Source organism: Euprymna scolopes, chromosome 16 (assembly GCF_053919585.1).
Source record: "Euprymna scolopes isolate OS-2025 chromosome 16, ASM5391958v1, whole genome shotgun sequence".
Classification (NCBI taxonomy): domain Eukaryota; kingdom Metazoa; phylum Mollusca; class Cephalopoda; order Sepiida; family Sepiolidae; genus Euprymna; species Euprymna scolopes.
The window spans coordinates 24,349,111-24,365,600 of NC_136497.1; the positions used below are offsets into that span (position 1 = coordinate 24,349,111).

General features: G+C 31.1%; 1 protein-coding gene across 14 annotated transcripts in view; it reads left to right on the forward strand.

Annotated features, from left to right (window-relative positions):
• LOC145295882 (SCY1-like protein 2) overlaps nt 1–16,490 on the forward strand; it is a 681,757-nt gene that overhangs the window by 575,370 nt on the left and 89,897 nt on the right. For all 14 annotated transcript variants that reach the window (XR_013869903.1, XM_080141631.1, XM_080141623.1 and 11 more), the window contains exons 12-13: nt 7,589–7,721; nt 15,972–16,090. Coding sequence is in view for 13 of the 14 variants with exons in the window: in XM_080141631.1 (XP_079997757.1) it covers nt 7,589–7,721; nt 15,972–16,090 (252 nt within the window). In the remaining variant the exon portion in view is untranslated. The remainder of the gene's footprint in view (nt 1–7,588; nt 7,722–15,971; nt 16,091–16,490) is intronic.

Genomic DNA, 16,490 nt, shown 5'->3' on the forward strand with positions numbered 1-16,490 from the left:
TAATAAGCATGAATCATTGTCCTTCTTTTTTTTAGATTTTTTTTTTTCAAAATAGCGGGCAAGACAGTCACTGCTTGAATGATAATAAAATTTGTGTTTCTTATAAAATAAAACTACTTGATCAATTTACATACTTTTCGGAATATGATATTTTCGTTTCTTCACAGGTACGTCCATCATACAGATTTTTCGGTGCTAGTGCACTTACTGATCCGCGCTATTTTTTAAATCGTATTTCCAAGTTTAATTAAAGTTTTATGATATGTTTTTTATTCAATTGTAAGGTCAAAGTATAGAATAGGTACAAAACACCCTCCCCTCCCCATGTTAAGAATGGCTTTTTAAATAATAACGTTATCATTTCAGCACGGATCAATAAGTGCACTAGTACCGATTTTTCTTTATTTTAGCTTTTAAATAAAGAGGGAATTCTAGATAAGAATTATTATATTAAATAAAATAAAAGTATTTGGCACATTCTAGTTGGGGAGGGAGGTATAATAACTCATTCAGCTTAAATAGCAACATAAAAAATAATTAGAAAACATTCGCAATAACCAATTATAATAATGCAACTAAGGGTACAGGATAAAAATAATAATGTTAACATTGTATTTACGCTAACAAAATAAACACCAATACTATTACAATAATATTGATAATAGCGATACAAGCGCAAACAGCAATAATATTTATTACTAGCTGAACCCGTGGAAATTCCACGATAGTTGAAAAAATTTTAAACATAATAAATAAAATAAATAAAAAATAAAATACAACCATAACGACGAACTAAAAACAATTTTTTACCTTTTAAAGCTACAAATAAGTAATTTAAACATTTATATTAATTTTTTCAAAGAAAATTCAATACACAACACAACGCTTTGTTATTTCTAAACATTTTTTTAATATAAATTATAAAGAAACAGGTGTCAATTCACCTGCACATTGTTTTTAATTTGAAAAAGAATTTATAATAAAAAATAGTCTCTTCTCAACATGACCTTTTTAAAATTATAAAATTATAAAATAAAATTAAAATTATAAAATCATAAAATTATAAAATTATAAAATAAAATAGCCACTTTTAAACCGTAAATAGACAGCCATTTTGTTTTTTGCTTGGAAATTTTTTAGTGGAGAAATGGTTTTAATAAAACTAATAAAGAGCCACTATAGAGGGAGGTAATTCGTTTCTCATTAATTAATGTTTGCAATGATGGTGGATTTTTTTGTGACTCCGGACGTCGGACATTCATATTCAAATTATGAATAAATGAAGAAATAATCACGTTATCCATGCAACAATAACTAAATTTTATCGCTATTAATAATTTTAGATAACCTATAGATTTTTGGGGGAGGATGAATTCATGCAAATATTCTATTGTACAAGTAGCACGTGTTGTCAGCAGTACATCGTGTTCTAGAGATGTAGATGAGAATAATGAAGCCACTTGGACATAGATGCGAAAAGGAAACATAAGCCGAGAAACTGAATCCCTAATAACCGCCGCACAAGATAACTCGATAATAACTAACCACATCAAAACAAAGATCGATAAAACACAAGAAAACAGTGGAAATTGTCTGTATTTTTGAGATGAGGTGTTTTCATTGATTGAGATTGTCGGACTGACTTCCTCATCTTGGTTGTTATAGTCACAACGTTTCGGCCGTTTTGCCCTCCGGCCTTCGTCAGGTGTTTTGTATCGAACTGGGGAACCGTTTGTTAGGAGTCTCGAACCCAACCCTTTATTATTATTACGGGAGTACCGTGTTCGGACTCCAGCTAGGCTCTGGAACATAGTTGCTGATTCTCTGTTTTGAATGTTACTTTTCACTGCCTTCGTTCAGGATTGAACCAGAGCCTAGCTGGAGTTCTATTGAATGTTGACAATATGTATTTTTAGTTTTCTGTTATAAATTTATATTTATTATATATTATATTTCATTTTATATTATTATTGTTTCCGTTATTTTTATCAAATTTTGATTCATCTTCGTGTCTGTTGTTTGTCTAAAGCTGTGTAATATTCTCTTTTCTGTTAATTGGGTAGATTGGTGGAATTCGCGCGTAGTCTATAAATTATTGATCAGTGGATTTGTTTGAAATCTGCAGGTGAATTGTTACATTGTTTATAAATACACGAAATATCCTTCTTAAGAAATAAAATCAGTAATTAATCAGTAGATCGTAGAATGTAAACAAAGTTTATACGAAACTATCGTAGCTTGTGGGAGAAATAATCGCGCATATAAGTACAAACAGGATATTGAAGGAGTGGATTAGTATTTGGAAATAAATCAATTAGTAAATACATTGGGGAAGAAAAATAAATATGAAAATAAAAACCATACAAAAGATTAAATTAATATTAAAATAGGTAATTGGTTGAAATATCAGTTAAATAGTAGAAATTAGAAAATGGGGTGATTACTAAATACGAAGAATATCGAAAAATAAAAATAAAATATAAGGATGGTGTGTAGGTAGTTTAACCGGCTTGTTCTCTAAAATTAGAAACTATGAATGTATTCATATATATATATACATATATATATATATATATATATATATATATATATATATATAGTGTATTTGCCGTGTGATTAGTAGTTGTTTTGGAATATTTTTAAATGATATAATATTTAAAAATTTTCCTAACAGTTATGTTCACAAGATAAAATTTATTCTAGGATAACGATACAAAATAGTTTTAAAACTAACAAAAACAATAGAAAATAAACAAATAAATAAATTAAATAAACATGAATATACATAAACGATCACACATATATGTATATATATATATGTATATATATATATATATATATATATATATATATATATATATATATATATATGTGCATATATATGTATGTACATATATATATTTATATATAAACTAACATAAAAAACTCTAACCTAGATTTAAAACGGATCAAGAAACTAAATATCCAGGCTAAATAGAGCACACACAAAGGAACAGATCAACCAGAGGTCAAATAGGCCTTTGTACGGTAAGTGCATGTTCATTGGCTGATAGGAAGGGCGCGGTGGATACTAGAAAGCTGATTGACTAACTAAAATCTCAATAGAAGGTGCGTATATAAAAACGACAGACAACCACAAAATTCGCGCATAAGTTTGAAGAGTACTAAAGTAGATGAAACGCGGAATATTCAGTGTAGCTTAATCGCCATATATATTTTATAAATTACTATATATATATATATATATATATATATATATATATATATATATATATATTAAATAAGCATTTTATAAATTTAGAAATATATACAATTAAATTTATAAAATTTTCAAATGTAAGCTATATTTATTAGACGTTTGTTGTTAGAAGCACACTTAAATGTGTTGTTTTATAAAAGTTTTCTCTTTTGTCAGATTCATAATTTACGGATAACTTCAATTCTTTTTACGTAAAAGGTCTCAATGCGTAAAATTAGGGATATATATATATATATATATATATATATATATATATATATATATATATATATATATATATATATATATTTGGTTGGTGCAAAAATAAGATGTTTTTCTTACGTTCAACTAGAAGTCAAAAGACGACATTATTATATTATATACTAGCATTTCAGCCCGGCGTTGCCCGGGTATTTGGATGTGTATGTTGTGCAAAAAAAAAGTGGTAGTAGGAAGGCAGGCTCGAACCCGTACCGCAAAGAAGGAAAAAAACGGGGTAAAACCTAACGTTTATGCTGTTATGACCACCGCCAAACCGGAAGCGAAATTTTTTAAAATTAAGGCTAGTCAATCTAAAGGAGAGGATAACTTTTAAAAAATATCGGCGAAAAAAGTGACCCCCCTATAGAAAAGTGCCTAGTTGAAAGGGAAGATATTAATGTTTTTAGCCAATTTTTCGATATTTGTCGTATGAAAGGTCGAACTTTAAAACGATACTGATCTTGGTAAAATCAGTCGCCATTATTGAACGTTTTAGGCAGATATGCAAACAGACATACATACATGCATTTATATATTGGTAACTAAAAATTTTCGATCCATACTGATGACAAAACTTGCCCTATCTCTGAATACCCTTTATGTAAAATTTCAAATATTTAGACCAGAAATTGTCTGAGTAATTTGGAAGAGACCGCAGAGGTCAATTTTTTTTACCCCTATTATTACCCCTTAAAATTTATTGTTTTGGGCTCAAATCAAGCTATTAAGTTAGATCCATGTCAAAAGAACCTATATGTAAAATTTCAAGTGCGTAGACCCAAAATTGTCGGAGGAGTTTGGTAGAGTTCTCATAGGTCAAATCGTTGAACTTTGACCCTTAATCGCCAAATTTCTGGCCAAAAACGGATCACATCGATTTTCCCAAATCTCAGTAACCTGTATATCAAATTTCGAGTCCGTAGACTAAAATTTGACAGAGTTACTGCGTAGGGAAATGTACGCAGACACACAGACACACAGACACTTTCACTTATATATATATACTAGCAGGGGGCCCGGCGTTGCTCGGGTTTTTGGAGTTGTATGCTGTGCAAAAAAAGCAAAAAAAAAAACAAAAAAAAAGGTTAATTTTTTAAAACTTTGACCCCTATTATGACCCCTTAAAATTTATAGTTTCGGACTCAAATCACTTTATTAAGTTAGATCCAGGTTCAAGGAACCTATATCTATAATTTCAAGTGTCTAGACCCAAAATTGTCGGAGGAGTTTGGTAGAGTTCTTAAAGGTCAAATCGTTGAAATTTGATCCCTTAACAGCCAAATTTCTGGCTGACACCCGTCACATCGATTTTTCCAAATCTCAGTACCCGGTATTTCAAATTTCGAGTCTATAGACTAAAAATTGACAGAGTTATTGCGTAGGGAAATGTACACAGACAGACAGACACACAGACAGACAGACAGACACGTTCACTTTTATATATATATATATATATATATATATATATATATATATATATATATATATTTTTATGACTAAATATGAATATCGACATAAAATAGTTGTAAAAAAGTTTTTATGTATTTAAGTATAATCTTATTTTGTATGATTAGAAAATAATTAAAATCTTTAAACTTGAACCCAAGCAGTGCCGATACAAGGCAGATGTGGTTGGGATACCGCAAACCTTTAGTCATAATTATACGCCCAGCTACCTGTACAGGATTGTTATGACTCTTAAAAATGAATGAAAGCATCGCATACACACATGATGATTGCAACGTCTTGTCAGAGGAGTGCCACTCCCTCAGACACTGAAAGTCAATGTGTTCGAAGATGACTTTTTAGTCCTAACAACAACTTGCACACCCTCAAACAGACATGACACTGAAGACGGTCATTATATAGTAGTAGTATAATATAGTTATTAGTATATATATATATATATATATATATATATATATATACTAGCTGGACGCCCGGCGTTGCCCAGTCGTACAATACGCTTAGACATATTTTAATTTATGCAGATTTCGTATGTATTATCTATTGATTATTATATATTATGAGGAATAATTTGCCCGGTGGACTAATTCGCGAAACAAATGTTATTTAATAATAATGATAATTTCGTTCATCAAATTCCGTCTGTGTTTGTTTATAATATCATGTTAGCTTATATGTGGGTCCGATGAACTTAAAAATAGTGTTTCTTTTTTTATAAATAAAAAAGAAGAATTTTTACGGGGGAATATTTTACGTTTCTCCGGCCAAGGTTATATCAGTTTGACGTAAAATATATCACCCTATAAAAATTCTGTTTTTATCTATAAGAGAAGAAAGACTATTTTTATAGATCGGATTTCTTCGATTTTCGATACTAATCGGATGAATTTCTGTACGAAACATATCTAAGAACATTGGCAGAAATATAAATTAACTTTGTATGAACATTGCAAAAGATAGGCCCAGCCGTTTCGGAACCAATGGAGAAGAAACTCACACACACACACACACACACACACACATACACACACACACACACACGTACGTTTGAATCGAAAAAAAATTTTTCGCGCTTCTAGCCTTAGTCGTTATGTATCGTTACCGTTTGAACTAATGGTAGAAGGAGACGAAAGGTAAAAAATTAAGCGACTTTGAGTTATGAATGTTTCATTTAACGCATGCGCAAACGTGATAGTGGGAGTAAAAGCATTATTCCACTTAACCTGCTATGGTCATCTTCTTTCATATATGTGTAAAGATATATATAAATACATTTGTGTGTGTTAGAACTTGTGTATATATATATATATATATATATATATATATATATATATATACATATATATATATATTAGCAGGCCGCCTAATAATACGCTTAAATATGATATTTTAATTCAAGCAGTTATTGCTAACCTTTATTTAGTAACTCGCATATCTATGAGTGAGTATATTAAGAAGTTTGTTTTAATATTTATAATAGAAAATTAAGCTTTAATATGTGTGTGTCTGTGTGTGTGTCTGTGTGTGTGTGCGCGCGACGAAACTTTCAACTTTATATAGAGATATATTAACGAATGTCTGATTGAATACGACGGAAATTTCTCTTTTTCTTTACTTTTTGATAATTTTCTCGACATAGCTAGCAATTTTCTTGGTCTCTGTTTTTAATTTGAATACTGTGGTGCTGACTGATCTTCTTTTTAGCCAATTTATAGAACACTTTTGCGTGATCGTCATCAGGAGTGGTGTATTTCGGAAAAAAACCTTTGCTCGTTTAATTTTATATTCTTTTCCAATTTGTATAATACGGGAGATTAGGAAAGGGTGTGGTTGAGTCTTTTTTTTTTTTACTGTTTTGTTACTAAAGGCAACGTATACTGCTACTTAAAACATAAATGGTACGATTTAAGGTCACGTCTAACAGAGGTGTATGGGGAGTTTACCAGCGAGATGTCAGTTCATACTGCATTTAAACTTCTGCAGTTTAGTAGCCATGAAAGCAGGAAACAGGATGGATATTCACAGGTCTGGCAGTCTGAGTGAAGACAATATTATTTATTTATTGTTGTAATTATATATTTGTTTCATTTCATTTATTTAAATTCTTCAATACGTTCAATGTATTAGTATCAGTATTAAATGCTATTTTAGTCGTATTAGTTTGTATTTTTTGCTAGTATTGTTTCAATATATATATATATATATATATATATATATATATATATATATGCATGTATATATATACATACATATATATATACTTCTTTAATTATATTTCAGCCTTTAGTTATATTTCACACACATATATATATATATATATATATATATATATATATTATTATATATAATATATATATTATATTTTATATATATTATATTATATTATATTTAATATACATGTATGTATATATATTTTGTGAAACCACTCAATAGAAAAAGAAATAAATGATAACGCTTCGTTTGTATTACTTTATTTTATTTATTTATTTATTTATTTATTTATTTATTTTTAACATTCCTTCCCATTTAGAAATGGAGCCTTCAATTTGATGTGAGAAGATTACAGTATTTACCGTATAAACAGATTATGTTTTTGATTATAGTAATTTATTTCGTTTTCAGATGAAGATCAATGCACTAACCTGTATAAAGAAGCTGCTCGATAGTCTGGACAAGATGATCATTCTTGACGAGGTACTCCCATTCCTCACTGACATCTCCTGCCAAGATGCAGAGGTTGTAATGACAATAATTGGTAGGTACACGACACCATCGGCCCTGCAAGCATCCATGAAGAACGGAACAATTTCTCCAAATCACCGACATCTTCTCTTTGTTATGGAAGTTCATATTGCACCTAACAAACTCTAACCAGTGACTGCGTATTGTTAACAGCATGCAAACGATACTTTGTTTTTTTTATTATTTGAAATGTGTTTTATTTTCATATCTCAGCAAGTATATATATATATATATATATATATATATATATATATATATATTTACGTACACACATATATATGTATGTATATATATATACGTGAATATATGTATGTATATGTATGCATATATATAGGCATATATACAAGTATGCATATATATAATAGTTTTATTTTCATCACACACACACACACACACACACACACACATATATATATATATATATATATATCTGTAGAAATATATTTTCTTATAATATATATCAATCCTTATTTAAGAAGCTCAATGTAATTACAGAGCAATATAGAGAGTAAATGACGAAAAGTTATATTCCAAAATTCATGATGTTGACCATCTTATAATTTATTCCTTTAATTCAAGTGACTTATGCAATTCTTGACAGTATCTGTTTCGTAGCGCAATATCAATCACTTGATTATTATATCAATCAGTGAATCTATTATTCTTATGGGTTAAGGGCATGATAGATTCACTAATTGATATAATAATTAAGTGATTGATTTTGCGCCACGAAACAGATACGGCCAAGAATTATATGTCAACCAAATTAAAGGAATAAATTATAAGATCGTCAACATTATGAATTTTAGAATATAACTTTTTGTCATTTATGCTCTATCTCTCTCTCTCTCTCTCTCTATATATATATATATATATATATATATATATATATATATATATATATATATGTTCATAAAATAGTGCTCAATAACAAGTAGAAATGTATTACGGTTCTGACGTTTTGGATGAGGATTCATAATCCATATAATTTGGATTTTCTGGACTACCGTGCTCATCTTGAGGGTTATTCTAACAACGTCTCAGTCCCTGTAACCTCCGACCTTCTTTAGGTGTATCTGGTCGAACTGTGACTCCTTCTGTTGGACTCAGAAATCTGCACAGCCCTTTATTTAATCCACGGTAATATGATACTCTCATTTCGTCAGTCATGACTGGATAGAAATCATAAGTAATTCGCAATTGTATTTTTTGCGTTGCCCGAACTGGGAATTGAACCTTAACTCTAAAGGACTGTAACTTTTACAACTACGCTACGGGTCCTTGTAAGGAGACCGAAATGTTGTGTTAAAAAAAACTTATGAGAACAGTAGTTCGAAGAATTTAAATAATAAGAACAGAGCTGTATTACTGCATAATTTTCTTGATTTATAAAAACATTATTGGCTATATGTGTGCATATATATTTTTTTTTCTAGAATTAGTTTCGAAATTCACCATCATAATACAAAAGTATGGGGAAAGAAAGTAAAGAACCTTGTATATTCGCATTTGAAGCCAGTGGAGATGAGTCGCCTAATGATGTTGGATTTCGAAAGAAATCACAGCTGAATCGTATATGCACATATGTAGCTAATGATGTTTGTATAAATAAACTTATATAATATATATTAAGACAGAAAGAGGAGAAGAGAGTGAAGAGCGGGAAATAGGCGCGTAATTCATGTGTGTATATGTGTATGTATGCACGTGTGTATGTGTGTATGTATACATGTGTGTATATGTGTATGTATGCATGTGTGTATGTGTGTAAGAAACTATGTATGGATTAAATCCAACAGAATGCAACTAAAACATCAAAAAGTGGATAATTACCGGAGTCTCTTTCTCTCGCTCTCTCTCTCTCTCCCTTTCTTTCTCTCTCTCATTCTCTTTCTCTTTCTCTCTCTCTCTCTCTCTCTCTCTATATATATATATATATATATATCTATATTTATATTTATATATATATATAATCTTTTTCTACGCAATGCTAATTATAGCCTCTCTCTTTTCTCCCTTCCTCCCGCCACTCTCCAAATGCACTTGCATCTTTTCTTTCCTGAATCTGATCCAGTCTTTCTTCTCTAAAATAAAAAATCGTGAACGAAAATGTTATTTTTGTAACTTTGATCAATTTTTTTTTGTGTGTATAAAAGGGAGGAAATGTGAATCGAAATGCGAAACAAATAAAAAATCAAAATATAAATAATCCTAGAAAACTAAAGCCAGTATTTTATAAAATTTTAAATAATCCAATTTCTTATGTGAAATTTCAGATTTGCATTGTCCCCCTTATTTGGCGCTTATTTACGTATCAAAAATCATATATAATTACGCATTCACTAGATAATGACATAAATGCCATATCTAGAGTTAAAAAAGCATCCAACGCACACAAAAAATAGTATTAGTTTTTGTAATATGGCCTTTATTATTAGTTTTTGCAATATGGTCTTTACCCGCCATAACAGCTTCCAATCGTTTGGGATATTTACTTACAAGATTGTTACAAATGTTAACTGGAATGTTATCTCACATTTTTTGACAAATTCGTTTAAGTTCTGTCAGATTCCTCGGATCTCTCTTTTGTACAATCAACGCCAACTATCGCCACAGATTTTAAATTGGGTTGAAGTCAGGTAATTGACTTGGCCATCATAATACCTTTATTTTCTTCTCCCGAAACCATACGGTAGTTGCCTTAGCCGTGTGCGATCGTTGTCCTGCTGGAATATCCAACCATTAGGCAAGTCCAAATCCTCAGCAGACTTCGATTTATCATCGAGTACAGCCCGATACATTTGAGAATTCATTTTCTCTTCTACGATTTGAAGTTTTCCAGGACCGGCTGAAGAGAAATAACCCCAAACTAGTATACTTCCACCTCCGAACTTCACTGTAGGGATGGTATTCTTTGGGTCAAATGCTGGGTTCTTCATTCTCCAGATATGACTTACATTATTCCAATCAAATAACTCAAATTTTGTTTCGTCTGACCGTAATATTTTATCCCTTAAACTTGACGGTTTCTCCAAATGTTCTTTGACAAATTTCAGACGATTCTTGATATGAATCGGCTTTAACAAAGGAGTTTTTCATGGTTTCCGCGATTGGAATCCTTTCTTTCGAAGCACTGTCCTAATTGTATTCTTGCATACACGTGTCCCAGATGCTTCTAATGTTTCTGAACGAGTTATTCGTGGATCCTTCGCACTTCACGAACCAAAAGTCGAAGTAAGAAATTTTGGAAAGATGCCTTAAACGTGGCAGATTTGAAGTGCAATGGTAGAACTTCCATCTACATATGGTGTCACCGGCGGTCGAAATTGAGATATTCAATATTATTGAAAATTTTCTATACCCTGAACCATCTATGTGTAGCGGAACAATTAATTTTCTTGTTTTTTTCGACAATTCTCTAGTTTTACACATTGTATATACAGTGCGACTAAATTGACCAAAATAAATAATACAGTGTCAAGAGTTATCTGGATTTACGCAACTCTCTGACCCATCACATGAGAAATATTTGGATATTTTTTGTGTGTTGGATACTTTTGGAACCTTTATGTAATTTATGTAATTATCTGATGAATGCGTAATTATATAAGAGTTTTCATACAAAATTAGTATTTATCATACAAAAATACATTAGGAGAGCATTTTGTTATTGTTTTTGTTTTCGTGTAATAAAAAATAAATAAACTGTTTGCCTTGGATACTTATTGCACCCACTATATATATATATATATATATATATATATATATATATATATATATATATATATATATATATATATATAATTATTTCCTATAATAATTATTAAATACCTACAGACATTAGTGCTTCATTCTTTTGGGAATCTTCAGTGCAGGGTGTCACGATTAACACCCGGTGACAGAAGCGATCTCAGGCTTCATTAACAAGGACCGTGTCTATTCGGCTACCGTTAACATCGTGAAATAATATTGAAATGTAAACATTTTATCATTAGCTTTATTTTAGACATATAGTGTTTCCACGTTTTTATTTCTCCCCTTCAATACACTATAGAGCTTGTGTATTTAAAACGTATATTTATCCTCGTAAGTTTTTCTCGCTTTTACAAATAAAAATTCCTCGATCCAGTTTTAGAAGAGTGAGGGCGAAACCGGTCATCTGGCCTCACATTTTTCCATACTTTTAATAATGAATATCGAAACATGCCTCCCCTTCATAATCGCGTTGCCACACCGGATTTTGTCAAATCACCGAAGCAAAGCAACGTTGAGCCTGGTTAGTACCAGATGGGCGACCATTTGGGAATTCTAGGCGCTGTATATGCTCTCCGCTTATCTCGGCATTTGTTTCCAGTCGTCCTGTACATACAATTCACTTGCAACTGGTATTTAACAATGTCGACTCAGGAGAGATGTGGTTGAAGATTGCGCACCTCCTGACACAAAAAAAATTCACGCGCAGGTACCCCTACGTTGGTATCCATAGTCTGTGAAAGACTAAAGGGGCCTGAACTGATATATATATATATATATATATATATATATATATATATATATATATATATCAGTATCATAATTCATTCCATATTCGAAATTCAAGTTAAATCGATATTAGGTCTTTGAATGTGCCGGAGGATATATAATTTGTGTGTTCTTTTTGTGTAATAAAACTTCTGAGTAAGAATATTGTTTGAAATGATTCCAATTAATGCACGTGTGAGTTTCAACTTATTTATTTTATGTTTTTTAGTTGGAAAGTAGTTTATCACACTTTTTTTAAAGATTTTTTTATCGTCACGTTAAACTAGAAATAAAGTATGATATGATGAATTACATCTTTCTTTTTTGTGCTTTTTGTTGTTTATCCTATTTCTTCTTCGGTCATAGAATTCCAGGCATGCATCGAAGAGATTAATATTCATCTATTCTCATTGCGTCCTTTAAAAAACTTGTATTTGAGGGGATTTAACTCTAACGTATATCTAACTATTATATATAAATTACCATTATGGTTCGTTTCACACAAGTCATTAATTCGCCTCTCATCTGCTGCTCTCTTTCTATTTTACTCAATCTTAGGAGCTCTTGTGCTCTAGGACGCATGAGGAAGTCAAATGTTCCATCAACAGATCCACAACGTCTTTCAAGCTTATTCTGTCGCCTTCAAATCTATCTTGATTATTTGATTGCTTTATTTCGATTGCTTTACTTATCTATATATAATAATGTAAAAGGCTGTCTGTTTGTCTGTCTTCATATTTTCAAACTCTATGTCCTCCGAAACTAAAATTCTTAGTGCGGCCCTAGAGACCTCAAATGATTGGAATTTTTACGGACCGTTCTTTTATAGGTCTTTAGTCGGTTAAAATAGTTTTTAAGGGGTCAAAAACGGGTCAAAATTGAAAAACTCGTTATACATTTTGTAAATTCATCTTAGTTTATTTTTATTTTTTTATTTGGAATTTTTTCATATGCGTGTCACGTTGGTACAGTGGTAACGTCAACGGCCTTAAATGCTTCTTCGATTCTAACTGATGGGACCTAATAATTTTTTGTTTACTTTTGAAATCACGACTCTATATGGTCCTGGATATGACCCAAAACTATATCCGATGGTGAGGCCCCACCTTGCGGGCCTTGGAGAGTGTGGAGTCACCCTTTAATTGACATTGCTCCCAGATCCACTCTGACCCGAAGTGGTAGTACCTGTTATGGGTTAAATAGAATCTGACTTTTAAAAAAATATACTCCATTAAAAATCGTTCCTCAAAATAACTAGATTCGGCATTAAATAACCTGAAAAAACGTTGATATGCCGTAAAACGAAAAAAGCCAACCAACCAACGACTCTATAAAAATATATATAAAATAACTAATAATAAAAATAATAAATAATAATATAAAAATATATACGAAATCTGAACAAATTAAAATATCATATTTGAGCGGATTTAATGCCCGGGTAAATAAATACGAATATCTTAGCAGACGGTATAAAAAAAACTTCGCAAAACAACGTATTTCATTTGCACACTACGCCATTAAACAATACCTTAACCAAACATTTTTATAATTCGACTTCTTTTTCACTTTTAGCAACTATTTTATAAAACGTTGATAAACAAGTAGTCTCGAAAATCTTTTTTTTTCATACAAACTGCGCGATTTTAATATGCTCTGTAAAAAGGATATAGTAGTAGTAGTAGTAGTAGTAGTAGTAGTAGTAGTAGTAGTCGTTGATGCGTAATCCAGGATTGCGTAGAAATTAGAATAATTTGCTCGCTGATTTTCTCAGGCTTCGAACAAAACACCCGTTAGGCCCGCCAGTGGTAGCTAAGTTCCGCCACTATCTGCTAGAACCCGCCAGTGCCAGCTAGTGTCCGTCAGGTCCGCAAACGCCCGCCAGGACTCACATATGTCCGCAAGTGTCTGTTAGGGTCCTGTGGTGATAACAACCAATTTAAAAGAGTAACGACCACTTGGATGATAGTGGTCGCCACCCGATAACAATACCCGACAATTGAAGAGAGGCGATTTGCCTGCCAGTGCCCAGCCATAAGAAGTTACACAAATCACATGAAAATCACCATCAATCACCGTCATAATCACCAGTGATCAACAGTACCCGCCACTTGATGCCAGTACCATAAAATGGATAACAGTGCACGAATATTGAAGACAGGCCAGTTCATATCAAATATGTCGAATAGGAAATCATTATATATTAAAAGATTTTAAGTTTTATAAGCTTTATGCATTTAATAACATTTCAGTCAGAAGTCATCGTTTAACAAGGCCAAAAGTAACTCAGAGGTGAAAATAATGCATTTAATAATATTATTTTTAAAACAATTGTAGTTTTATAACAATTTCGTTAAATCAATAATTTAATGACCTAACGCTGTCTTAATAATTAAATTAAACTTTAAAAATTATTATCACTAGCGGGACCAGTGGAAATTCCACAGGGGACTCATTCATATGTAATATATTGATGTTGGCATTCTGTAGATCTTCAGTGTAAATGGAAACGCTCTGGTATTACTGTAGCTCTTTTGTTAAAACTGCAAAAGTATTTATCTAAGCTAGCAGGGACGCCCGGCGTAGCCCGGTCTTAAAGTACGCTTAAATATGATATTTTAATTCTTTCAGATTTCGTATATATTATTATAGAGTTTAGGTTCTATCGATTTTTATATATCATAGAGTTGCGATTTCAAAAATAAAAAATATATCTATATATATATATATATATAAAATAATATATATGCATATATATATAACTTTATTTCATTTAGCTATAATCGAAACCGAAACCAAAACTTATGAGGAATTCTTAATAAAAGTATTTATAAAAAATAGATTAATAAGGTGCCATCACCTAAAATCGAAACAAAAACCAAGACTTATGAAAAATTCTTGATAAAATTATTTTTAAAACATAGATTATCCGAGTGCCATTACCTATGATCGAAACCGAAACCGAAATTATGAAGAATTATTAGTAAAATCATTCATAAAAACATTAAATGACTTGAGTGCTATCAGCTATAATAAAAACCGAAACCAAAAAATTCTTGGTAAAGTTATTTATTACGAGAAATAGAAGTACATAACAATTAAACGACCCGGATGTAAGCGTGACACACAAAATAAACAGACACGTTATCGTATTAATATATAGATTGTTATTTTTAATTGTGAAATTGTCTGCCTTTACTTTATTATTAGCTCTTGTATTCTCTATAATTTTCCCTACTTAGTAGATCACTGTAGCCGTGCATATATGTTGATTCTTTGAGTTATCTGCACTTTGTTTCTTGAATTTTGGGATCGCATATCGTTTACATCTACATATGTATTTTACTTAAGGGGTCACTCTCGGCATACATATACGCTTAATCTCTAGGTTACCTGCCCTTTGTCTATTTAATTTGGGGTCAAATATTGTGTACATTTTATTTAAGAGAAAACTAAAATAATAAACAGCTGATAATATCTGTGCATTAGTTTGTTTATATTTCTTTTTATGTTGTTAACTTTCAAAATTATGTATATACACTGAATTTTTTAGTTATCTGCCCTTTGTCTTTTTTAAATTTCTAGTTCAAATATTTTTGTTCATATTAATTTTGGAAATAACTGAAACTTATTAGTTGTATTTGTGCATGAATTTGTCCATGTGTTTCTTTACTTGTCCGACATCATTTATGATGAATGTATGAACCTGTAATTTTGATACGTTAAAGTTTTATTTCCGCAGGTATTTATAGTCACCTGTTAAGCAACAAACGGTTTGGACTAACTCACAATCTCCTAGCCACTAAAGTTATGCCCCCTCTTATACCTCATACTGTCAACCCAGGCCTCACAATGGATCAGGTGAGTTATTGTTGTACTTAAAAGGTCGATGCAGACTTACAGATGCGCTGTTTTTTTTTTTGTTTTTTTTTTTTCCGTTTTTAATGATTTGTTTCTATATTCAATCTTGAATTAAAATTTCGTTTGCATTTTAGAAAAGGGTTAAAATTACATCATTTCCCCCTGAGCTAAATTCTTCCGTGAAATTTCTTCTAGCTTAAAGATCTTCACTTTTCTTCCTGGGTATTTCTTATCATTTTGTTTTTGTTGGGGATGGGTCATTCTGCAGGATGCCAGACATTCACCCACAATTTCAATCACTCCAACCGAGAGATCTTTTTAAGATTTTAACCGTTCTTTTGAGTGCAATTGTGTGTGTTTCTCTTGCATTTGGTTCACCTGGTATATTTGCTAGGTAGTT